The sequence below is a fragment of the Loxodonta africana genome, chromosome 21 (assembly GCF_030014295.1).
Source record: "Loxodonta africana isolate mLoxAfr1 chromosome 21, mLoxAfr1.hap2, whole genome shotgun sequence".
Classification (NCBI taxonomy): Eukaryota; Metazoa; Chordata; class Mammalia; order Proboscidea; family Elephantidae; genus Loxodonta; species Loxodonta africana.
Window position 1 is genome coordinate 60,982,811 of NC_087362.1, and position 25,262 is coordinate 61,008,072.

Below are 25,262 nucleotides of genomic sequence, written 5' to 3' on the forward strand. Positions count from 1 at the left end.
TTATTTTTTGTTTGCATACTCTATCATAGTTTCTTGGTTTGTTTTCTTTTGTTTCGATATGCCCAAATGGGTTGCTTGAGTGATCTAGCTTGATTATTTTCGCCTTTGGAGCTCTGACGTCCTGTCACCAGATGGCTAGAGCTGTTATCAGGTATATGAGCTTATGAGTCCACTCACTTGTGTGGATTCAGCTCAGGTGCCCAGGTAGCTGGTTATCAATGTGTGTTACAGTTTCTGTCCTACAGCCTTAGAGAGGCAGGTGTGTTTGGTGCAGGTACCAGTATCTGGTTGCAGCAGGGGATCACACTCTGAACAGGGCAGGGGGTTGAGAATTTTCCCCTGAGTGTCTCTGAGGAAAGCACATTCCCTAGATCGTACAGGTGGGTGGGTTCTGCAGACAGACCATGGGCACCCAAGGCTTTTCGTTGTAAGATCTGGGAAGTACCAGTTATTCTTGGACCTCTGTTGCGAATGGCTGGGTGACCTGAGTGGAGCCACCAGTCCTTAGGCCCCTGATGTGGGTATGTGAGGAGCCTGCTTAATAGGCAAAGCAGTGTCAAATATCAAACATGCACCTCTCCACCACACAGCTTAAACAGTTGCAGTCCGCCAGGAAGGTTCTATTCTCCTGAAATAGGCCCACAGAGGTCCATGCGGGGGGGGGGGAAGTTATTCAAAGTCCATGGAGTGTTTATGCCTGGACAGGAGCCGCTTTTGTCCTGATCTCCCCATGTTAGTGGAGCTGGCAAATTATCTTTTCCCCTGGTGTGAATGTATTCCTTCTCCAAGCCCAGGAGCATGGCTTGGGGTGCTCAAATGGGCCTGTCTCAGGCCTAGGGAAATCAACAGCCCTGAAGCTGGCTTGGGCTCTGGGGGAGTGGTTAAATATACCCAAATTCTTAGCTTTTGCCAAGGGTGCTGTTCTTCTCTGGTTCTAGAGGTGTTAGTAGGCTGTGCAGCTGGCTGCTTCTCCCTAAGGAAGCTGCGGCTGGATGCTACCACCAGCCCGCCACATCCTCTCCTGTGAGTTGTGCCTGAGGGATTCCAGTGATTCAACTCCAGGAAGTCTTCTCCACTTCTGAACCATCTCTTTCTCCCCATGCTACTCAGTCCGTTTTCTAACTTTGCCATTGATGTTCAGGGCTCCTAGCTTGTCATAAAAACAATTGTTTCATTTGATTTTTCAGGTCTTTGTTGTAAGCGGGATAGCTGGAATCACCTGGCTATTCAGGCATCTTGGCCCCACCTCATGGGTGGTTGAATGAACATGAAATGATTTGAAGTGCTTAGAACAGTACCTGGCACATAGTGTGTGTTATAAAAGTGTGTCTTCTTTTTATGGACAATAGTATTATTTTAGCCACTCCCACTTCTCCCCAATTATGTGAATTCTTTTAATTCAAGAAGCATGAGCTGTGAATGGTTATGTCCACTTTCATCCTCAATTCTTAGCACAGTCCCTGGCACATGGCAGGGTCTCAGCTTGAAAGAGGCTGATTTTGGGCTGGGCTTTGGAGGGTTGCTGGGGTTTGGGGATTCAGAGGATGCAGAGGGAAGGAGGCAAGGCATGTTAGGAAGAGATATCATCAGGGACATGTGCTACTCTTGGGATAATCATTTGCTCTGGGGGAGAAGTTCTATTCCTCACAGAAGAGCTAAGTCAGGCAAAGCTGAAATACAAAAGCTGCTCCGTGCAGTGTCTGCTGAGCTGGTTGTGAGGTCCAGGCATGAGGACAATGAAAGTGTTGGGGAAAACATGACACCCTTGGCCTGTGCTGCTCCCACTGAAAGCATGAGGAGCCTTGGAGTTCAGGTGAGACTTGATGTGCTAACGAGGACAGTGGGGGCAGCCAGGATACACTGAGTGGGGTGGTGGCTTCAGCTTCATTGGGAGAATGGGAGATAAGGCTCCAGCCTTGCTGGGGACTGCGGGCTTTGAGCAATGGCCTCCTTTGTTTGTGACCAAGAGGTTGATGGCCAAAGCAAACAACCTCTAGAGGTTCCTTCTAGTTCTGCTTCCTATAACCAACATGGTTGCTTCCTCCTGTCCAGGTAATGGTATGGATCCATGGAGGTGGTCTGATGGTGGGCGGGGCATCAATGTACGATGGGCTAGCCCTGTCTGCCCATGAAGACGTGGTGGTGGTGACCATTCAGTATCGCCTGGGGATCTGGGGATTCTTCAGGTAAGAGACTGGATTCTCCCATCTGCACACTGGTCCTCAAATAAGGGTGCTAGGACCTAGCTCTGACGAGGTCAGCCTCCAAAGAGACCTTTGCTAAGCTCCTTAGTGAGACATTCAAGTTCCTCCTCCCTTCACCTTCTCATTCCTTGGAGCCACATATGCTGTCCTCTCTGCCTAGAGCACCTACTATACCTACCAAGTTCCTGTTCATCCTATAAGAGCCACCCCAAATGTTACCTCCTCTTAAATATTCATCTCAGTACTTTGTACATTCCTCTATTATGACAGTTAACCTGCAGCACAGCAGTTAAGGGTTGACAAATAAATGTTTGCCAAATGGATAAATGTGGAGTCCTAAACGGAACAATGTGACAGAAGGGGAAGGTGGTTAAAGACCCCTGTGTCAGGGATGTGGAAGCCCAGTCTTATCCTGGAAGGCCCAGCTGGAGCCCCCCACCCCATCTACAGTCCTGAGAGGCTTTGCTGTGACATCTCTGTCCCCGCCCCCACCCTCTTCTCTCACTCACAGCACTGGGGATGAGCACAGCCCAGGGAACTGGGGTCTCTGGGACCAGGTGGCTGCACTGCACTGGGTCCAGGAGAACATTGCTGACTTTGGAGGGAACCCAGGCTCAGTGACCATCTTTGGAGAGTCTGCAGGAGGTGCAAGTGTCTCTGTTCTTGTAAGTGACCCCAGCACCAGGCCTGACACCCAGCCGTGATGCTCATGAGTCCCTTGGAAACCAGCCAGTTGAGTCAAGGCCACCTTTTATTAAAGCCTGGATTCAGAGCTAACCCTACTCACTGCCAAACATCATAGGGTAAAGAGCTAATATGTAAACTCTCCTCAGCCTCGAGGGAGCTTAAAGGTCAGCTTTGCACACTGGGACCATATGAGTAAATCTCCAGATGAAGCCTATAGCCATGACATTCTCTTCGTCTAGCCTGGTCGAGCTCTTTCTCTCTTTCCCAACCATTGTAATGTTAAGGCTTGCCTCACTTTTCTTGGGAAGCGGTGGTGAGTATAAATTATGCATAAGAGGAGGTGAGGACAAGAGTAAGGTGGAGTTTCACTGTTTGGCTTGAAACAGATCCACATACACATCAAGAGGAAGCAGAGCTAGAAAGGGTGGAACCTCCTCTGAGATGGTCTGATGGCTTTACCATGCCAGAAAGGGTGGACAACTGTCTCTGGTCTGAGGGATGGAAGTGTGCTGGGGGAGGAAACCTGGGGGAGGTGGGCAAGAGAGACAAGGGATGTGAAGAGGAAACAGGGTGGGATTGGCCAAGGTTGTGAGACATAGACAGAATCTAGGCTGGGCTATCTGAATCAACTTGGCTGGGCTATGATTTTCAGTGTTTTGGCAGTTGAATAATGTTGTGATCACTTCCTTATTGAGGTTTGATACATGATCACCTCCATGATGGAATCTGCTGTGAGTAGCCTATCAGCTGAAAGGGAGCTTCCTTGAGCTGTGTCCTGCATCGAATATAAGTGGACATTCTGGCAAGGCTTGGGTGCTTTTTGCTCATGCTGGATCCTGTAGCTGGCTAGTGTTCATCTGACCTCTGGTTCTTGGGACATGAGCTAGTAGTTTACCTGTAGTTTTGCCTGCTGATCTTGGGATTCATCCATCTTCACAGCCAGGGAGCAAGAGCCCTGTCCTCTTACCTGCCGATCTTGGGATCTCCAGCCCCTGCGGCTACATGAATTAGGAGAAGCCTCTATCTTGGCACATGGACTTGGGACACTCCAGCCTCTACAACCTCATAAGCCATTTCCTTGACATAAATCTCTGTATATATATTTATACACTTTACTGGTTTTGTTTCTCTGGAGAACCCAGCCTGAGACATTTGGTACTGAGAGTGAGTCTAGGGAAACAAAATTGAAAGGAAGAGTTTTCTAAATTGATTCTCAAGTCTGGTTAGTTGTAAAGATGTTGATGACTCTGTTTCCAGTAGTAAAGAGGGCACTACTAATCCACGGCATAAGGTGCCAATCCAAATACACAATCCAAATAGATCAGATATCAGTGAAAGATGAGGCTCTGAGTGATTGTGTGTGTGACACCTTTCTACAATTTAGTCAGAATGAGAAGTATAAGGAAGCTAGTTGGTTGGTCCTACTTTCACTAGGCATACTGGCGAAAGAGATGCTCTCAGGGCATCAGATCCACAGCTCAAGTGCTGCATAAATGACTTGAAAGTTTTCACTTGTGCTTTGAAAGAAACTCTTATTTCTTGTAGTAACAGAGCTGATATTGATGAAAACCAAACCCACAGTCTTATTGTAAGAATGGCTGAATTACAACACCAGCTCAACTGCCAACCTCGAGAAGTGTCTAAAGTTAAAGTGAGGGCAGTGATTGGGAAGCAATGGGATCCTGAAACTTGGGATGGGTACATATCTGCAGATAATCAGCAAGCTGGAGACATCAAGCCCCTAAATTCTGTCAAATCACTCCCGACAACAGAACCAGCCCTGTCACTCTTTTCTGAAGAGATTACTACATGTTTGTCTGCTAAACCGCCTTGCCCAGTAAAACCATTAGCCCCTCCACTCTGATCTAATGATATTAGCTCAGCTGCCTCTAAAGAGCCGTGATCTGAGTCATTGCCTGGGGCACATGCTTTACAAAATGATTCTGAATGTCCTCAAAACACTTCCCACTACCAATTTTGGCTTCTGGACATATACTAGACTTAAGTCTCAGTGAGCCTTAAAAGGTGAAGTAAGAAGTGTGACCCAGGAGGAGGTACGCTACACTCCAAAAGAACTGCTGGACTTTTCTAATATGTACAGAGACCTGGGTAATATGTGTGGGAATGGGTAACAAGGGTATAGTATAATTGTGGAAGCAACGTGAAGATGGATCAGTCTGAGTTTATTGATTTGGGTCCACTAAGCACAATATTTCAACTCAAGAAGTTAGGAAAGTATCTAATAGTTTATTTGGCTGGGTTGCTGAAGCATGGATTACGTGGTGGCCTACAATAAATCAGCTTGAAGTACCACACCTGCCTTGGTATACTAATGGACAATGAATTCAGTCAGAGTAGTCTGACTTATACGGACTTATCATGTTGACTACTTAGTCATGGTGTTCCTAGGAGTGAAATAGATAGGAAATCTACTAAATATTTATTTGACCTGTATAAACAGATGAATTCTAGGTCGGGTGAACACCAGCCTAACTTGAATCACCCGAAAGAGAGTCGGGGTCCCTCAATCAATTCCCAGACATGCGTGAATTTAAAGACCCACAACCCCTTGAATGAAAGGGAGGCCAGGTCCCCTTGAGGAAGGACTCCAATACACTGCCAAAAATTTATACTCTCAATCTCTCTCCCAGCCTTCCAAAGGGATCTATGACCTTTCAGAAGAGTGACTGTTCATTGGGGAAAAGAAAATATTCAGACTTTTTGGGGATTACTGGATATAGACACTAATTCCAGGAAACCCAAAACATCACTGTGGCCCACCAGTCGGTGTGGGGGCATGTGGAAGTCAGGTTGTTAATGGAGTCTTGGCTCACATCCATCTCACAGTAGGTCCAGCGTGTCCCTGAACCCATCCCATAGTGATTTCCCAAGTTCCAGAATGCATAATTGGAATAGATATACTCGGCAACTGGCTGAATCCCCACATTGGATCCCTGACAAATGGAGTAAGGGTTATAATGGTGGGAAAAGCCAAGTGGAAGCCATTAGAACTGCCCTTACCTAGGAAAACAGTAAACTGAAAGCAATACTGCATCCCTGGAGGGATTGCAGAGATTACTGCCACCATGAAGGACTTGAAGGATGCAAAGCTGGTGATTCCTACCACACCCCCATTCAACTCACCTATTTGGCCTGTACAAAAAACAGATGGATCTTGGAGAATGACAGTGGATTATCGAAAACCTAACCAGGTAGTGACTCCAATTGCAGCTGCTGCTCCAGATTAATTTTCTCATGGCTTGAGCAAATAAATGCATCTCCTGGTACCTGGTATGCAGCTATTGATCTGGCTAATGCCTTTTTCTCCATACTTGCTTTTGAGGGACCATTAGAAGCAGTTGGCTTTCAGCTGGCAAAGCCAGCAATACACCGTCAGTTGCCTACCTCAGGGTTGCATTGCCTCTCCTGCCTTATGTCATAATTTAGTCTGAAGGGACCTTGAGTGCCTTTCCCTTCCACAAGACATCACACTGGTCCATTACATTGATGACAGTATGCTGATTCAACCTATTCAGGAAGAAGTGTCAAAGACTCTGGACTTACTGGTAAAACATTTGCATGCTAGATTGTGGGAAATTAATCCCACAAAGATTCAGGCACTTTCCACCTCAGTGAAGTTTCTAGGGGTCCAGTGGTGTGAAGCATGTCAAGATATTCCTTCTAAAGTGAAGGATATGTTATTGCATCTGGCTCCTCCCACAACTAAAAGGAGGTGCAACACCTAGTGGACCTCTTTGGATTTCAGAGGCAACATATTCCTAATTTGAGTGTGCTACTCTGGCCTATATATCAAGTGAATTGAAAAATTGCTAGTTTTGAGTGGGGTCCAGAACAGCAGAAGGCTCTACGAAAAGTTCAGGCTGCTGTGCAGGCTGCTCTGCCACTTGGACCATATGACCCACCTGATCCAATGGTGCTTAAAGTGTCAGTGGCAGATAGTGCCATTCATTGAGGTGATCATCCAGGAACCTAGTGGCCGTTGATTACACTGGACAACTTCAGTTATAGAAAGTGTAGTGTTTTGTTCTTACTAAAATAGACACTTACTCTGGATATGGATTTGCCTTCCCTGCAAACAATGCTTCTTCCAAAACTACAAGCCATGGACTTAAAAATGCCTTGTCCACTGTCATGGTATCCCACACAGCATTGCCTTGGATTAAGGGACTCACTTCACAGCAAAAGAAGTGTGACAGTGGGTCTGTGCTCATGGAATTCAGTGGTCCTACTATGTTCCCCATCACCTTGAAGCAGCTGACTTGATAGAATGATGGATTGGCCTTCTAAAGATGCAGTTATGGTTCCAGCTAGGTGGCAATACCTTGCAAGGTTGGGGCAGTGTTCTCCAGGAGGCTGTATATGCTCTAAAGCAGCATCCAAGATATGGTGGTGTTTCTCCCATAGCCAGATTCATAGGTCCAGGAATCAAGGGGTAGAAATGGGAATGACACCACTCGCTATTACCCTAGTGACCCATTCACAAGATTTTTGCTTCCTGTTCCCCGACCTTATGCTCTGCAGGACTAGTGGTCTTAGTTCCAAAAGGAGGAATGCTCCCACCTAGAGACACATCATTTGATTCCATTGAACTGGAAGCTAAGAATGCCACCTGGCCACTTTAAGCTCCTTATGACTCTGGTCCAACAGGCAAAGAAGTTACCATACTGGCTGGTGTAATTGATCTTGATTGCCAAGAGGAAATTGGGTGGGTATTACGTAATGGAGGTAAAGAAGAGTATGTCTGGAATGCAGGATATCCCTTAGGGTGTCTGTCGGTACTACCATGTCCTGTGATTTTAAAGTCAGTGGAAAACTACAGCAACTGAATTCTGACATGACTGCTAATAGCCCAGACCATTCAGGAATGAAGGTTTGGGTCACCCCACCAAGCACAGAAGCACAACCAGCTAAGGTACTTGCTGAGGCCAAGGGAATACGAAATGGGTGATGGAAGACGGAAGCTCTAAGTATCAGTTACAGCCACATGACCAGTTGCAGAAATGAGGACTGTAATTGTTATGAGTATTTCTGCTTTGTATATGTGCACCAAATATTTTTGTTTTCTTCACTTTTAAAATATAAGATGTAAACAGGGCTAGTGCATTTTTGGGTGTATGTGTGTTCATTGTATTATCTTAGGTGCAAATATGACTTTATAATTGTCTTTATTCATAGATTATGTATGGTTTAAGGAGATGTGTACAGGTGTCATGGTGACAAGGGGTTGAATGTGATGTTAAGATTGTGTGTCAACTTGGCTGGGCCATGATTCTCAATGTTTTGGGACTTGCATAATGTTGTGATCACTTCCCTGTTGAGATGTGATATGTGGTCACCCCCATGATAGGATCTGCTGTGAGTAACCAATCAGTTGAAAGGGAGTTTCCTTGAGCCTGTGGCCTGCATCAGATATAAGTGGACATCCTGGCAAGGCTTGGGGGCTTTTTGGTCATGCTGGGTCCTGCCACTGGCTCCTGTTCATGTGACCTCCTATTCTGGGGACTTGAGCTAGCAGCTTACCTGTGGTTTTGCCTGCCGATCTTGAGATTCATCAATCTTCGCAGACTGTGAGCAGGAGCCCTGCTCTCTGAAATGCTGATCTTGGATTTTCCAATCCCTGTGGCTGTGTGGATCAGGAGAAGCCTCTATCTTGGCACATGGACTTGGGACATCCAGTCTCTACATGGTGTGAGGCATTTCCTTGATATAAATCTGTCTGTAATATATATTTATACACTTTACTGGTTTTGCTTCTCTAGAGAGCCCACCCTAAGACACAAGGTGTCTGCTGGTGTGGGAATACGGCTGGGGAGACACTGAGAGAAGCTAAGGTGGAAAACTAGATCAGAAGGTGCTGGGAGCTGTGAGAAACCTTCCAGCTGCCTGACAGTTGAGCAGAGGGTCAGTGCTATTACCATGTTTTTAAAATGTGCATTGGCTTCATACAGTGAGGGAAATCTTTATATTTTTAAAGTGGAGAAAAAGGAAAAGTATAAGTAAGCCCAAAGAAGGAAAAAGACATCCACAGTTGCACTACCCAGGGATACTCAACATTAACATTTTGACATGTATTTTTCTAGTATTTTCTCCATGATTCATTTAATCAGTCGATCAATCTGTCTGTCTGTCTATCTATCTATCCATCTGCCTATCTATCTAAAAGAGTCCCTGGAGTACACAAACAGGTAATGTGCTTGATTGCTATCTGAAAGGTTGGCAGTTTGAGTGAGTCCACTCAGAGTTACCTCAGAAGACAGGCCTGGTGATCTACTTTTGAAAAATCAACCACTGAAAACCCTACAGAGGACAGTTCTACTCTGACACACGTGGGATCTCCATGAGTCAGAACTGACTTGGTGGCAACTGGTACTGGTGTCTGTCAAAAAACTTCCTTAACATGTCAATATAAGTACCTCCCTAAGCATTAAATATTCCACCATAATGTTATTCTTAAGGAGCCCTGGTGACACAGTGGCTAGGCACTTGGCTGCTAACTGAAAGGTCAGTGGTTCGAACCCGCCAGCCGTGCTGTGGGAGAAAGATGTGGTAATCTGCTTTGGTAAAGATCACAGCCTTGGAAACCCTGTGGGGCAATTCTATTCTGTTCTATAGGATCACTATGAGTCAGAATCAACTTGACGGCACACAAAAACAGCATTAAATATTCTTCCACAATAACGTTTTTGTGTTTGCATAGTCATTCATGGTAATAATGCAAATTAACTTACTTAACCAATGTCATAATATTGGACACTTGGGTTATTTCCAATGTTGGGTAAAAATATCCTCATACAACTTTTTATGCCTCCTTGATCAATTAGCTTAAGATAAATTCTGAGTTAGGGAAATGCTAACTAAGAAATGTGTATTTAAAGTTTGTTGGGGATATGCCAAGGTGTTCTTCAGAGTACTTTTGGTTGTTGATAGTAAAGATGTACCATACGCTTCCTATTCCAGCCCTCATGCTGTGTTCCTGATCCACCCCGCTAAGCTTGTCTTGTGGAAGCCAGGCCCCTGGGTCAGTCTAGGAGAAGAGCCCAGGGCAGATGAGGAGCTATTATGCCCACCGAGTCCTCTAACATGCTCCTGAAGTCCTCGAGTTGTCCCCAGAGGAATGTGCCAGGGCAGAGCTGTGAATGGAGGTAGTTCTGGAAGAACAGATGTGTCATTGACCCCTTCCTGTGAGCATAAACTCTCCTCCTCTCCACTCCCCTCACAGGTTTTATCTCCTCTGGCCAAGAACCTCTTCCACCGGGCCATTTCTGAGAGTGGCGTGACCCTCTCTATTGGTTTGGTCAAGAATGAAAGCAGGTCAGCAGCTGAGGTAGGTCTCACTTTGGACATCTGCCTGAACCTGCCTGGTCTCCTGGAATCTCAGGGGTCTTTCTTGCCAAGGACTCAACTTACGTTGTCGAAGAATTATGGAAGCAAGAATGGCTAAGTAGGACAGACAACAAGACACCTTGCTCAAGGTATTAGTTTGCTAGTGCTGCCTTCACAAAAAATGCCACAAGCTGGTGATATTAAAGAACAAGCATTTACTGTCTGACAGCTTTGGAGACCAGAAGTCTGAATTCAGGGCATTAGCAGGGCCAGTTGTTCTCTGCCAAGTCTAAGGGAAGATTCTTGTCTCTTTCTGCTTTGGTAGATCCTTGACTTTCCTGGGCTTGGACATGCAGCTATCTCTGTTGTCATCCTCTCTTTGTCATCTACTTCTCCCTGTGCCATTTAACTTATTCCATAACAGATCCATACTGAGTGCTGAGTATGTACCAGGCACTGTACCAGGCTCTGGGGAGCCAGTGCACACTCACCATGGCCCCACTATCATGGAGTCCGCCTTCTATCCATCTCCTTCTTCTCCTCTGGTTACATTTTGCTTCCAGTTCACATGACCACTCCACCTGCTCCTGAGTTTTAAGAATTTCCTTTTGATTTCAGCAAGTAGTCAGGCTTTCTCCTCTGCTTTAGAGCTTTTATCATTTTCATACTAGAAGTGCTCAGCCCCAATTCCAGATCATTTACAAAAGAAATTCTCTGTCCCAGGTTTGCTTGGATGCCTATTCTTGGTCCCATTCATTGTAGTTAGGAGGGTGGGCAACTTATATGAGCGTGGCTTTCAGGAGCTATTATGGGAGCTCCGTGGCCCAGAAGAAGGAACCATTCTCAGAAAAGTTGGGGGCAAAGGTGTGCTGGATAGACCAGTCCAACTCGAAGATAGGCTGAAGCAAGTCTCTCCTTTAGCGGAATCTTTTTTTTACCTTTTTTTACTTTTGAAGAGGGAAAAAGCACATGGGCTTGTGTCACTAGCTCTCCAAGCAGTGATCTGAGCCCCTCAGCTTGTCTTAGAATCTTGCCCATTGTTTGTTTATTTTTTATGACGCATGAGCTAAGAATGATTTTTATATTTTTAAGTAATTGAAAAAAATCAAAAGAACAGTATTTCACAACCTGTGAAAATTATATGAAATTCAAATTTCAGTGTCCATAAATAAAGTTTTGTTGGAATACTGCCACACCCATTCATTTGCATATTGTCTTGTTTAACTTTGAAGCAACATCTGGTATGCATTGGGACAGATGCCAGGCTATTTTCCTTTAGGCCTCAGAGTTAAATGATGTTCTGCAGTTTCTGAAGTGCCTTCATGTGAGTCATCTTAACTGGACCTCCCGTAGTTCTGCACATGTTTTAATATGTGTTGGTGCCCTTCTAAGCCCTTTCAGGTATTAAGATAGGCCAGTCATTATCCCCATCTATGGGTGGAGAAGCTGAGGAGCCTTCGTGGCACATAGGTTAAGTGCTTGGCTGCTAACTGAAAGGTCGTCACTTTGAACCCACCAGCCACTCCATCAACAAAGACCTGGGAATCTGCTCCCATAAAGATTACAGCCTAAAAAACCTTATAGGGCAGTTCTACTCTGTCATGTAAGGCCACTATGTGTCGAAATGAGCTGAATGTCACACAACAACAACCACACCATAGTTGTGGAAACTGACAACAGAGAAGTTAAGTGACTTGTCCAAGGTCAAATGTAAGTCAAATGCAAGTGGCAGAGCTGAAATAGGAATTCAGGCAATATTATTGAGAGTTGATGCTCTTAACCACCACTCCACACTGACTCTCTTTAGACATTCAGCTTTGAGATCATTATGCCCTTCTAAACAGACATAAGGTAACTGAGGAGCCCCTGGGTGGTGAAAACGGTTAAGCACTCAGAAGAAGGCCTGGTGATCTCCTTTTGAAAGATCAGAGCCATTGAAAACCCTATGAAGCACAGCCTTACTCTGAAACACATGGAGTTGCCATGAGTTGTAATTGGCTTGAGGACAACTGGTTCTGGTTAAGGTAACAGACAGAGAGAATGTGTAATTGGCTCAAATCACAAATCAAATTAATAACAGAGGCAAGACTAGGACCCAGGGCCCACACCGTCTGGGTTTTTTCTACTATCATATGCTACCTTAAGAAATAGGGTAAAACGTTCTGTCTACATTGTTTGAGGGAAGGGATATCACTCTTGAATTCTGCTGTAACCTGCTATCGCCACAGAAATTTGCTATCTTGGCTGGGTGTAAAAGCACCACCTCTGCTGTCATGGTTCACTGCCTGCGCCAGAAGACAGAGGAGGAACTCTTGGAGACATCACTGAAGATGGTAGGTGCATTCATTCTAGTGGCCACACAAGTCCCACCCTTTAAACTTGGCCCCAGGCTTTATCATTTCAGCTGCCACCTTTACCTGAAAAATCTACCTGAACAGTTTCTTTTCTCTCGGGAGCAGCGTTAGCCTAAGGATCTCAATAAGTAATTTCTTCTATCCTTTTTTATTGTGAAATATATCAAATGTCAGAAAAGTAAAATAATATTAATGAAGAATTCTATGTAAATCCCCCAGTTCTATCAAAACTTGTTATTTTGCCATCCTCGTTTTCAGATATATTTTTAAGAAATTAACCATTACAGATTTGGCTGAAAATCCCTGGGCATCCCTTTCTAGTTCCATTCTCCTCCTTCCTTCTCAGAGGAAACCACCATCCTGAACTTTAGAGGCAAGGTTATTAAGAACAAAGGTTGCCACAATTTATCTTGGTTAATTTAGAAACTACCTAAATTATAACTCAGTAGTAGCCCAGTTTTCTAGATTTCCTGAGACCCTGCCTCAACTGTGATTCTAGGGTAGCCATCCATCCACCCACCCATCTGTCCATTTATCATTTTACCATCTATCTACTCAACTACAAATCTATCCAATCCATCAATATTGCTTCACCAATCTAATATCAGTCAATCCACTAATCCATCAATAACATTACATCCATCGATTATCAATCCATCCAGCATCCATTCATCATCCATCCACCATAAATCTTCACTCCAAAAACCAATGATTCCTCTGTCTGCCAGTTACTGTCCTTCTATCCAGTCATTTGTTCAACTCATCCATACTCCATGGATTGACCAACCCCTTCCATCCATTCATGCATCCATCCATTCATCTATCCATCCATGCATCCATCCATTCATCTATCCATCCATGCTAACTATATGGGGGGTGTCAGAGTCGATGATGCAGACAAGGAACTGTCCAAGGAAAAACACACCCATCTTTAACTGTGGTGGGAGTACAGAGGGGGAAGCCTTCATTTTAACTAGCAGGGATGCTTCACATAGAAGGTGGCATTTGCAGATTGGTGGATGGCTATGGCATCTGTCATCTCAGAGAAGCTACAGCAGAGCATACACCTCAGAGAATACAGGCCTTAAAGCCAAGCTATTCTCCTTGTGGTGAGCTCCAAAGTAGCCTGAGCCTTTGGACTTTCAGTCTGGACACTGGCCTCCTGAGGATACTCCCGGGATTTCCCAGGGGCAGGCATAGAGCCCTGGACTCTGCATGTATCCCCATGGGTTGAGGCCAGTGTGGTTTCTGGGCTTGGATCCTGGTGTCTCAACCCCTAATAAGGTGACCAAAGGGTTGAAAGAATTAACACACAAGTATTTTCTCATGCCTGGAAAGAGACAAATATTGTAACAATTCTTCATGAGGCACAAAAGACCCTGCTTATAAGGGGAGAGTTGGTGACTTTGGGAAAACCCAGAGAACCTAAGAGTCTTAAAATCTCCTTTTGGGACTTTCTGTGATCATTTGGAAGTGCTTTCCATGATTATTCACTATCCCCAATATAAACACACACACACACACACACACACACACACACACACACACACACACACACCCCTGGCTGCTGGAGCTACAATTCAGAATGGAGAGACCCTTACTGGTCACTTCCTGCATACTTGTCAGGCATATTTGCTGCAGTGTAATGTAACATTCAGTGCAATTTTGATGACCACACACCAAAGATAGCGGGGTGGGAGGGGTTTCAGTGAGCTTGTATGAGTGAGGAATTTTTAGTGCAAGGTGAGAAAACTCATCTCAAACTGTCTCAAGCCAAAAAAAAGGGAATGTGTTGTAACAGAATCTTCAGGTAACTGAAAGGAGTAGGTAGTTTCAGACACAGCTGGATCCTGGTGCTCAAATGATATGACGGGGAGTCTCTCTGTCGCTGGAGGTGCAGTGGTTGAGAGTTCAGCTGCAAACCAAAAAGGACTGCAGTTCAAATCCACCAGCCACTTCTTGGAAACTTATGGGACAATTCTTCTCTGTCCTATAGGGTCACTACGAGTCAGAATCACCTCAACGAAAGTGGGTTTCGTTTGGTTTTTTTTTATCTGTCTCTACCTCTCAGCTTCCTATGCTCAGTGCTGGCTTCACTCTGAGGCAGTTTTGTCCCCTGGGGGATTAAAGAAAACAATGGCACTCTAAACGTATACTTTAGCAGTTTAGAAACCCTACTGGAAAGAGATGATCATTTCCCAATAATTCCCTCAGAAGTTTTGGGGTAAAATGACATGAGCAAGTACCATTCCTGAAATAATCATTGTGATCAGGGAGACAGAGCACCTCAGGTCAAATATACATTTCTGACCAAAGGGGTGAGAGTGGGGAAGAGGAAAGTCCCCAAAGGAAAATTGGGGTGCTAGATACTAAACCGTGGTGGCACAGTTCTTAAGAACTACAACTGCTAACCAAAAGGTCAACAATTCAAATCCACCAGTTACTCCTTGGAAACCTTATAGGGCAGTTTTACTCTGTCCTATACGGTGAGTATGGGTCAGAAATGACTCGACTGCAACAGGTTTGGTTTTGGTCTCCAAGAGAAGGGGAAATAGATGCAGGGCAGGGTGGCACAAACAAGAGATGTCCAGCGACTCTAGATTGGGGACCCCAGAAGTTGTCCTTGCCTTGTTCCTGCCGTCCCCTCCCCCTGTCCTATACCAGGGGAGCCAGGGTCCAGCCCACTTCCTCATGGCCCAGCCAGGGTGGCACCTGGAAGGAAGCCCTTTACCTCCAGGGCTGAGCTAACAAAAGATCAGCTTCTTTCCCAGGAAGGCTTCTCATTCACGGCCTCTGCCTTTGTCTTCACAGAAATTCCTCAGTCTTGATTTACTTGGAGACCCCAGAGAGGTAAGGGCCTTCGTTTTTTTAATTACAACTTTCAAGCCTTGCACTTTAAGCTCCAGTGAAATGTGGATGAAAGAATCCTCCTTTTTGCGGAATCGCGGTAACTCCTTGTGTTTATATTACCAAGGCCCAGAGAGGGGCAGTGACTGGCCTGGGTAACACAGCCAGGAGGGCCAGAGGCAGGACTGGAGCCCATTTCCCAGACTCCCAGTGCAGTGCTCCTAGTCATCCGTTCTGTGCCATATGGACACAGTCTAACCTTCTCTTGCTTATATTTCCTGCTCCCCAAAATGCCCCTTTGGGTGGAGGCTGAGCTAGAATCTTCCTCCACGGGGTGGCAGAGATGTTACCTGGATAAAGAGTTTCTTCAGGAACCTTCACTGAGGAGCCCAAATCTTCTCCTGAGAGGCCAGGGTTGGTTGGCTGTGCAAGCTGCACTCTTTACAGGGCCTCAGGGAGGGAGCCAAGGGTCTCAGTCCTGGGTGCACCCTCCTCCCAGCCACACAGCCTGGATACTTTAGCCACATCCTCCCCATCTCCTTCTTCATCTGCCACCTTCCAACAGGTTACCAGCTTCTGGTGACATTGCCTCTGTACCATCTTACAATCCTGTCCTCTCTGCCCCCTCCCTGGGAAGTGATGTCCTGAAGAATCAATTGGATTTATTCAGTCTCTCAGTGATTATTTAATAAGCTCTTACTATGTGCCAGGATCTGATTTAGAAACTGGGGCCAGAGCACCAAAACAGGCCAAAAAAGACAAAATTCCCTACTCTCTTAGAACCTAACATTCTGGTCGGGGGGATTACAATAAACAAAGTGTGTGGTGTGTTTGATGGAAGTCAGTGTTATGGAGAAAAATAAAGCAAGAAATTGGGGTAGAACCTGCCAGTGGGTATGTCCCTGGTTTGCATTTTAAGTAGAAGGATCAGGGAATGGCTCCTTGAGAAGGTGATATTTGAGCCAAGTTCTGGAGGAGGTGAGGAAGCCAGTTCTCAGGAAAACTGGAGGAACAGTGCTCAAGGCACAGAGAATAGCTTCTGCAAAGGCCCAGGGCACAAGGTCAGTGTAACTTGAGTGGATCAGAGAGGGGACAGACTAGGCTTCAGGATAAAGAGGTAATGGGAGGTGGGGGCGTGGCCATTTAAAGGATTTAGATTTTGATTCAAATCAAGATGAGAACCCATTGGAGGGTTTTGAACAGAGGGGTAACATAATCTTAGATTTCACAAAGGGTCTCTTTGGCTGCTATGTTGAAAATAAACTGTAGGGAAGGGACACGGGCAGATGAGGTGAGCCCAAATCGAGGCTGTTACATTGCTGTACATAATCCAGGCAAGACAAGATGGCAGCTTGACCTAGGGTAGTAGTAGTGCAGTGTGGTAAGAAGGGATGGGAGTGTGGATATTTTTGAAGGAATAGCATACAGGATTTGCTGACAGACTGAATGTAGGTGTGAGAAAAAGAGGAGTGCCCCTGAGCTTGTTTGTTTATTTTAACCTGAGCAAGGCAATGCACATAGCCCACACAGCACAACCACGTGCACCCGCTCTGGGCAGCAGTAATTACGTTGTCCTAACAGAAGCTGAAGTTGTTCACCCCCTCTCCACCACTGACTGTGCCCAGCTCTGGTCTCACTACTCTGTTCTCTTCCAGAGCTATCCCTTCCTGCCCATTGTGGTTGATGGGATGCTGTTGCCAAAGACACCTGAAGAGATTATGGCAGAAAAGAAATTCAACACCGTCCCCTACATTGTTGGAATCAACAAGCAAGAGTTTGGCTGGATTATTCCAAAAGTGAGAAAGCGGACACATGTTAGACTCTACCCCACCACCATCTCAAGTTAGGATGAGCTCTTCATTCTCCAAGGCCCTCTTTGAGTCGAGGCTGCTGGTTGCCTTCGGCATGAGTTGACGTTTCCATGAAAATCTTCTCTGAGATGGTCAAATGGGTGGTGCTGCCCATGGGAACCCCTCCCCCAAACACTGTGTCCTTCCAATCAATGAACCCTGAAACGTCGATGCTGGGAGGGCCTGTAGAGATAACAATGGTTCATGTGGGAAAACCAAAGCCTGGAATGGGGATGGAGCTCGGGAGTTAAGAAGAGCTAAGCCTCAGGCCCAGGGCCCCCACCTAAGGCTTGGTGCTTTCATATTTTCTCTGTAAGTCTCTGCACATGCTCTTAGTAGTCTAATTGGAAAGATTCAGAGAAAGCTGCTGTCTTGTGAGTTAAAATTGACTTCTAAAAGGGAAGAAGGACTTTCCCCTCAGAGGGATTTCAGAGCTTATCCCAAAGGACCAAAGCCCTAAAGGCAGGAGTCGGGGCTTCCCCAGACATCTGAGGCAGGCCTGTGTCATCTGCTCCACAGCCCTCTACTTCAACACTACCTGGCTTCAGCCTTCCCTTCTGACTCACTGAGCACTGGGGGGATTCTAGCCTGATAAATGTCACAGTAGGCTGCAAAGAATTGGGGCAACTTCTGCAAAACATTTTTCATCCTCCTGTACTCCTTGAGTTCCTGAACATAAGTCCATTTGATTCATTGATTTTGTCCAACTTATCGAAGCCCATGCTCATCAAAGCATGGCAAAGTAAGAGCCTCTTCAGTCTGTGTTTGTTTCCTTGGTTGTTTCTTCCTATTAATTCTCAATGATTCACAGCTGTGTAATCATTTTTTTTTTTAACAGTTGATGGGCTACCCACTCTCTGAAGGTAAACTGGACCAGAAGACAGCTGCATCGCTCTTGTGGAAGTCCTACCCCCTTGTTGTAAGAGTCCAGTGAATCATGGGAAGTGGCTGAGACCCCAAAAGGGGAAGGAACTTGCCAAAACCACATAGCACTTAAATGGTAGATCAAAGACTAAGACCTGAGGGTTCTGCCCCCATTTTCCTGCCTTTCCCACCTTGCTGCCCTGGATGAGAGCTGCAAAGAGCTTGATTGGTGTCCTATTAATGCAAGCTTTCCTCACTGGGTGGAGAAGCCACTTCGGCTCACCTGGGGGTGGGCAGCTGGTGGTCACTTTTCACTCTTGATCCATTCAGGCCATCCCTGAGGAACTGACTCCGGTGATCACTGAGAAGTACTTAGATGGGACAGATGACCCTGTCAAAAAGAAAGACCTGTTCCTGGACATGCTTGGAGATGCAGCATTTGGTGTTCCATCTGTGATTGTGGCACGTCGTCACAGGGGTGAGTGCCAGAGGCTGGACAGGAGAGGGGATGCTGTCCACCTCCAGATCCTTTGTCTGTCCTTCCCAGCCCCCGCACCCCCAGCATAGACAGATATGTTGAAACTGCCGAGAGTTCAATCTCAATGTTTGATTCCATTTGACCTGGAGTGAGGTACTGTTCTGTTTTGGTTTCTGCCAGAAGCCAACTCTAAGAAAAGAATCTGAGTGCTAGTAGTTTATGTGAGAGGTGATCCCAGATAACACCAGTAGGAATGTGAGGAGGTGACCCAGGAGAAAGAAGGAAGCCAATCAATGATGCGTTGTTCAGCAGTATCCACTGTGGACAACTGGCACTGGGAACTCTGGGAAACAAGAAGAGGACTTGCCTTAGGGTCATCCCATCTCAGCAGCAAGGGAGCTTGGGTACTTACTACAAACTCCCACTAGCCATTGGTTGTTCCCAATGGGTTTTTAATTTCCTGGCACTTTGACCTGTTGCATGAAGGGACAGAGTAGTCTCCAGTGGCCAAAGACCCCAGGCAAATAGTTATGGATGCTAGAGGTAGATGTCAGGCTGGTATGTCCAGAAATGGAGGATATGGGTGGGAGTACTGACAGCATCTGCTCCTGGTGTTCCTTACTAGAAGTCATGATGATATGGGAGCTGGAGAGCAAATATTGGAAGGTACATCTTGGTCAGAACTACCTGCAAACTACTTTGTTAATTGATGGAGCTGGGGGAAGATTGGGAGCCAAGCTTAGGGTCAGGGAGGTTGTCAGGGACCAAGAAAACCAAAAGAAATGAGCAGTGTGATGTGTGGGAGGAGGCAGTCTGCAGGATGTCAGGATCAGTGGCAGGATTTTGTCCATCCCATCATGTGCCTGTGACAAGCTGAGGGCCAGGGTAGGGTCCTCCATGGTATCTTCCAACCTCACCTTCCCCAAAGCTGAGTAGGTGGGATGTGAGGTTAATGATGGAGGAGCTCACCTAGGTAGTAGATGGATGTTTCCTCCTAGATGCCATTTTGAGGTCCTTACTGGACTTCGCCTTTTCTACAAACTTCAGTAACTCATTCTCCTCATGTGCAAGCTAACAAATGTTTCCTTGGTCCCTCTTTCTCTAACCCTGCTGGAAGGGTTTTTCAATTCAGGACTTTATAAGCATGATCAAAACTACCTATAGCATGGAATAGGCTACCTAATACTGAACTACTTTGTGCCCAAGCACACCTCACAGCCATAATGTACAGGTGCTAACTACCTACCCTTTCTTCCTCACTAGGGTCCTGATGAAACCCTTTAGCTGGGGGCCACCTGGGATCAAATCTGTTTTTTTCATAAATTTGGTTTAGCCTCCTGCAACTTGTCTGACCTGTGGTGTCCCCTTCTGCATCTTCTGCTAGTCTCATCCATCCCAGGATATTACATGACATTGAGTTTAGGGGCTTTTTATTATTTCATTCCTATATTTATGTCACTTCTTAATTAAAGTCCTTTAAGTAAAAAGAACTTTTTTGAATACAAATTAGTTTGTTACAATTGTAAAAAGTTTTGAAAGACAGGAACACACATAGAAGAAATGAGGTATCACTCATAGTTCTTCTGCCTGCAGACTTTGCTGTCAATCTTTTTGGTTTTTGTTTTCCTAATAATTGTTTCATGTCTTACCTATAATTAAAAGATCAATGTTACGATTTTTTTTAATACTATGTTATAGGCATTTCCCAATGTCATTGAAAATCCATTGAAAAACATATATTTCATTGGCTGCATATGATTCCGTGGAATGAATACATTATAACTGGCTTTAACATCCCTTCTTACTGGCTACTTAGGCTGGTTGCTCCTTTTTTGATGCCACAAATAACATTATACTCATTCTTATGTGCATAAATCTTTGACCACATCTCTAATAATTTTCTTAGGACTGCTTTTTAGAAGCGAAATTACTGGGCTGAACTGTAAGAGTGTTTTAAAGCTCTTGACACTTATTGCAAAATTGCTATTCAGTGTATAAGACTGTGGATTTCTTAACTCTCTTGCACACTTGGGATACTGAGATTAGAAAATATTGCCAATTTCATAAGTTACCCCAACTGAAGAAAAAAAAGAGAGAGACAGAGAACAGCACGCTCTGTTTTAATTTGCAAATATTTGATTATCACTCTCTGTGTCTTTTATTCGTAATTGCTGTTACCCAAATCTGTGCCGTACTTTCCTCTGTAGACCTGTGTTGTAATCATAAAAAAAAAAAAAAAAAAAAGGAGTGTTATATATCCTGCGCAGTAAGTTTAAAAAAAAAAAAAAAAAGAATTTCTTTTGGGCAAGATACTGCTTAAAATAAGTTCTCTCGTTCACAAAAGGCCTTTCCTCTATGGCTGGCGTCTGTTTCTTTTCTAAAACTTTTGAGTGGCAGGGGCAAGGCTAAACCACCTCCTTCGGCAAATTCACCTTGGCCTTGGCCTTGAAGCACCTGTTTAACAAGTAGATTTCAGAGCCACAGAAGGACTGATTGTTCCAAACAGCACTTCTTTTTTTTTAATCCAAGGGCACGATGATGAAGTGAGGGGAAGGATTAAATGAATTGTGCTGAGTCCTCATGTTTTCAGGTTAATAGTTGCCGTCAAGTTGACTGTAACTCATGGCAACCGCATGTGTGTCAGAGTATAACTGTGCTGTCTAGGGTTTTCAGTGGCTGATTTTTCAGAAGTAGATTCCCAGGCCTGTCTTCTCAGGTACCTCTGGTTAGATTTGAACCTCCAACCTCTCAGTTGGCAGCTGAGCACATTAACCATTTGTACAGCACAGAGACAAATCCTCGTGTTGGGATGACATTTATTGTTAAATCTTTTTGTGGATGATATTTAATGGTGTGAAGAAATGATTATAGTATATTCCAAAATAGTAAATATGATATTATCTCAATTTTATGTATATTTTTAAAGGCATATGTGCTAAATTACCAAAAAAGGCTTTCTCTGAGTGGTGGGATTGTAAGTGATCTTTTTGTTCATTTTTCTGCATTTTGTAAATTTCTTACTATGCTAGGGAGGAAAAGCTGTAAAATTTCTATACCAGAGGAAATGTTCAAAACTAGGGAAAATTGAAGACACCTATTGGACTGTAGATATTCTCCAAAGGAATGAAAACTAGTCTTTTATCAATGAAATACAGTAGCGTACACTGGATGTATATAGATTTTTGTGTGTATGAAGGCATCAGTAGGCAAAGGGGTTTATATGAATTGACCTAGGGTCCTATGAGGATAGTCATTTTGAATGGATTGATGTAGGAATTTCAACATTCATTCATTCATTCAACAAATACTAGGCCCAAATCCCTGCCCCAACTCAATCAACTATGAAGTCTTAAGTGAGTTAATGAGCTTTCCTGAAACTCCATTTCTGAATTGAGATGATAACCAGGGGCTTCCTGCAGAGCCACACAGTTCCCAACACACAGTTGGCACTCACAAAGCTGAGCCACTATTAATATTGTTGGTGTTGTGTACTCAGTACCCAGATGTGTGACCAATTCCTTGAATGTTCAGGGCCCCCTGGAGACTTTGATATCATCCAGGTATGCATCTTATAAAATGAACTGAGCATGAATTCTTGTATCTCAGATGCCGGAGGCCCCACCTACATGTACGAATTTCAGCATCGTCCAAGCTTCTCACCAGAGATGAAACCCAAGACGGTGATAGGAGATCACGGGGACGAGCTCTTCTCGGTCTTCGGGACCCCATTCTTAAAAGGTGATGGCTCTTTGCTGGCTATGAGCTTGTAGTTAGGAGACCTGGGCTCAAGTCTCGGTTTGGTGGCCTTAAGCAATTTCCTCCTTCTTTCCTGGCCTTAGTTTCCTGAATTCACCATAATAGGGTTGACCTACATTGGGCAGTTCCCAGCCTTTCTCCTGCTCTAACATGCATGATGGGGGATGCACATTCACATGCTCTCAGCTGTGGTCACTCTCAGAATCCGGACCTGTGGCATCAATAAGACAGGTAGTGGGTCGCCTGTAGGGCTAGAATGCCATCCCTACATTTCCCACTCCTAAGAGCATAACAGAATGCGAGTGAGAGTAAGGCTAGACTTGGTGTGAACTTTGAATCACTTCTTATGTGTGTGTGTGTCTCTCTAACTTGTCTGTTCCTCTATTATCTAGCATCTATTTTTTTTATCTCTCTACCATCTATCTATGTGCTATATAACTACCATCTATTTTAACATTTATCTAAAACTCACATCTTTTAAAATTTGATCTATTTAATAACACAATATTTGAAAGAAAATCCTTCACCAATGCCTACAATACCTAACCACTAAGTGTTACAGATAACTTGTGACCCACCTTTTGGTTCTCTCTGACACACCAATGCCTCTGGGCATCTCCCGGTTGTATAACCCCATAGGACCATTTCAGCTCTGTTTTTTTCAGACTATCAAAATGGGGGTGGGTGAAGGAGATTGAGAAAATACCCAAGGGAGAGCAGTCTTGGAGTTGGAGCTGCTGTGAAGGAAGCTATGGGGTGTGACATTGTGATTCTGAAAGGGAAGGAGGGTCATGTGGGCACAAAAAGATAAATGCAGCCAGCTCACAGATTGACTAGAGGCCCATCACTGACTCCCAGATCAGTAATTCTCAAACCTAAAGTGAACACAAATTACCCAGGGTCTTGTTAAAATGCAGGTTTAGAATCAGTAGGTCTGGGATAAGGACCAACATTCTGCATTTCTAATGAGCCCCCAATTAATTCTGATGCTGCTGGTCCATGAAGCATACTTTGAGTATCAAAGGCTTTTTTTCTTTTCCCTTCTCCACAGAGAGTGGCACAGAAGAGGAGGTCAAACTCAGCAACATGGTGATGAAGCTGTGGGCCAACTTTGCTCGGAATGGGTGAGATTGGTGGCAGAGAGGAGCAGAGTCGGGGACAGGGGTAGCAGGGCATACCTATTTGGGAAGTTTAAGTGGTAAAGCTCTTGACTCTATGACCAAAGTACTCTAACAATGGGAGCTTTTTAAAAGGGAACAAGCTCCCCCCAGAGATGGTGAGCTCCCTGTCTTGGAGACAAGTGAGCCTCTTGGCAGAGATGAAACCAATGGGTCCATGCATGTTTCAGAAGGTTGCTTCAGTCCACACTGTAACTTTGGGAATTTCTATTTGATTCTATTCCCAGGGACCCCAATGGAGAGGGGCTGCCCCATTGGCCAGCATATGACCAGAAGGAAGGGTACCTGGAGATTGGCACCACGACTAAGGCAGCCCAGAAGCTGAAAGACAAGGAGGTGGGTTTCTGGACTGAGATCCTGGCCAAGAAAGGAGCAGAGCAGCCAGCGCAGACAGAGCACATTGAGCTATGAACAGAGGGCCAACTGGGTACTCTACATGGGCATTCTACAGAAGGCACTTATAGCTCAAAGAGGCTTCTTATTGTGGAGGCTGAAGAATTGTCTGGTGGGATGGAGAATTTTGTACCGATTGCCTCAAATTTGGGAATAAATGTTTTGGAGATGAAGCCAGTGTCTGTGTCTTGGTCTGGAGATTAAACTTTCCTCCTTAGAGAGAATGAGGTCCCTGGATGGTGCAAATGGTTTGTGCTTGACTAATAATTGAAAGGTTGGCAGTTCAAACCCACCCAGCAGTGCTGCTGAAGAAAGAAGAATGGCGTGGTGATCTGCTTCCGTAAATATTACAGTCAAGAAAACCCTATAGAGCTTGGGCCTACACTGTAACAAATGAGGTCCCCATGAGTTGGAGTCAAAGGCAATGGGTTTGTTTTGAGTTTTTTCCTTAGAGTGACTGCACCATGAGCAGGAAGGTGCTCTACTGGGGATGGCTGGGCCTCTGGGCAAGCAGGAAGCAGCAGGCTGAGTTCTGGGAGCTGCTGAGGGGGCTCTAGGTCTGCACCATCTCTCTGGGTCCTCAACAACTTCCAACAGCTGGATTTGGGATGGTCGGAGAGGAGCACCCCTCTTTTCAGTGTGGAGCTACCCATGGAGGTGGAGGTAACATAGGCTGAGTGTGTCCCTGGAGTGAGATGGGAGGAAGAGGTGGCGTGGCGACCCTGTGGCACTGCTGCATGGCCTGACTGACCATTCCACAGGCCTGTGCCACCTTCAATATGCACAGTACTCTCCCAGGCCCTCCCCAAGGCTACCTCCTCCAGCAGCTGGTCTGTAGCCTCTGTAGCCTGGACTACTTCTTGGGTGGTGACCACCTTGGAGTAAGTCCCTCAAGCATCATCCTAAAACTGCCTTAGAGGTTAGTTTTGCCTTCTGCTCTGAGGCAGAAAGCTATAAGAGGTGTCATTCTTACCCCAACTGGAGGAAAACACTGGATTTTTCTCAAGATTATAACTTTTCCTTAACATACCAAAAAGCTGGGGTTGAAATCCAAACAAACAGCCTTAAAGACAGATGACAGGCACTTTGGAGGAGAGATTGGATGTGAACACTGGCTCACCTGTGGCAGAAGCCAGGGGGCAGACGGGGCCACCATACAGTGAGTGAGAAGCATGAATCTACAATTTGTGATGACATGCGGAAGGCCAAGTGTATGCTAGTGTGAGAGCGTAAAACTACGGGGAGGCCAGACCCAGAAATTCTTTGGTGATTGGAGACTTGTGGTAACAATGTGAGGAAGTGTGAGG

The 25,262-nt window shown here is 45.2% G+C and overlaps 1 protein-coding gene across 1 annotated transcript; it reads left to right on the forward strand.

The window, feature by feature from the left end:
- The first annotated feature begins 1,257 nt into the window (after positions 1–1,257).
- LOC104847422 (liver carboxylesterase 1-like) lies at positions 1,258–24,970 on the forward strand. Its single transcript, XM_064273510.1, has 10 exons — positions 1,258–2,186; positions 2,716–2,869; positions 10,132–10,236; positions 12,464–12,695; positions 16,865–17,232; positions 18,125–18,205; positions 18,481–18,628; positions 22,235–22,366; positions 23,436–23,508; positions 23,790–24,970. Exons 1-10 carry the CDS (start codon positions 2,056–2,058, stop codon positions 23,971–23,973), a joined length of 1,608 nt encoding a protein of 535 aa, XP_064129580.1. The 5' UTR covers positions 1,258–2,055; the 3' UTR covers positions 23,974–24,970.
- The last annotated feature ends 292 nt before the right edge of the window (positions 24,971–25,262 follow it).

What these genes read in the sequence shown, in the direction of transcription:
- LOC104847422 (XM_064273510.1), top strand. Translation starts at nt 2,056, where the DNA reads ATGGTATGGATCCATGGAGGTGGTCTGATGGTGGGCGGGGCATCAATG. An exon ending in TGTGGCACGTCGTCACAGGG is followed by an intron (nt 18,629 to 22,234) that starts GTGAGTGCCAGA and finishes CTTGTATCTCAG; the next exon opens with ATGCCGGAGGCCCCACCTAC. An exon ending in CGGGACCCCATTCTTAAAAG is followed by an intron (nt 22,367 to 23,435) that starts GTGATGGCTCTT and finishes CCTTCTCCACAG; the next exon opens with AGAGTGGCACAGAAGAGGAG.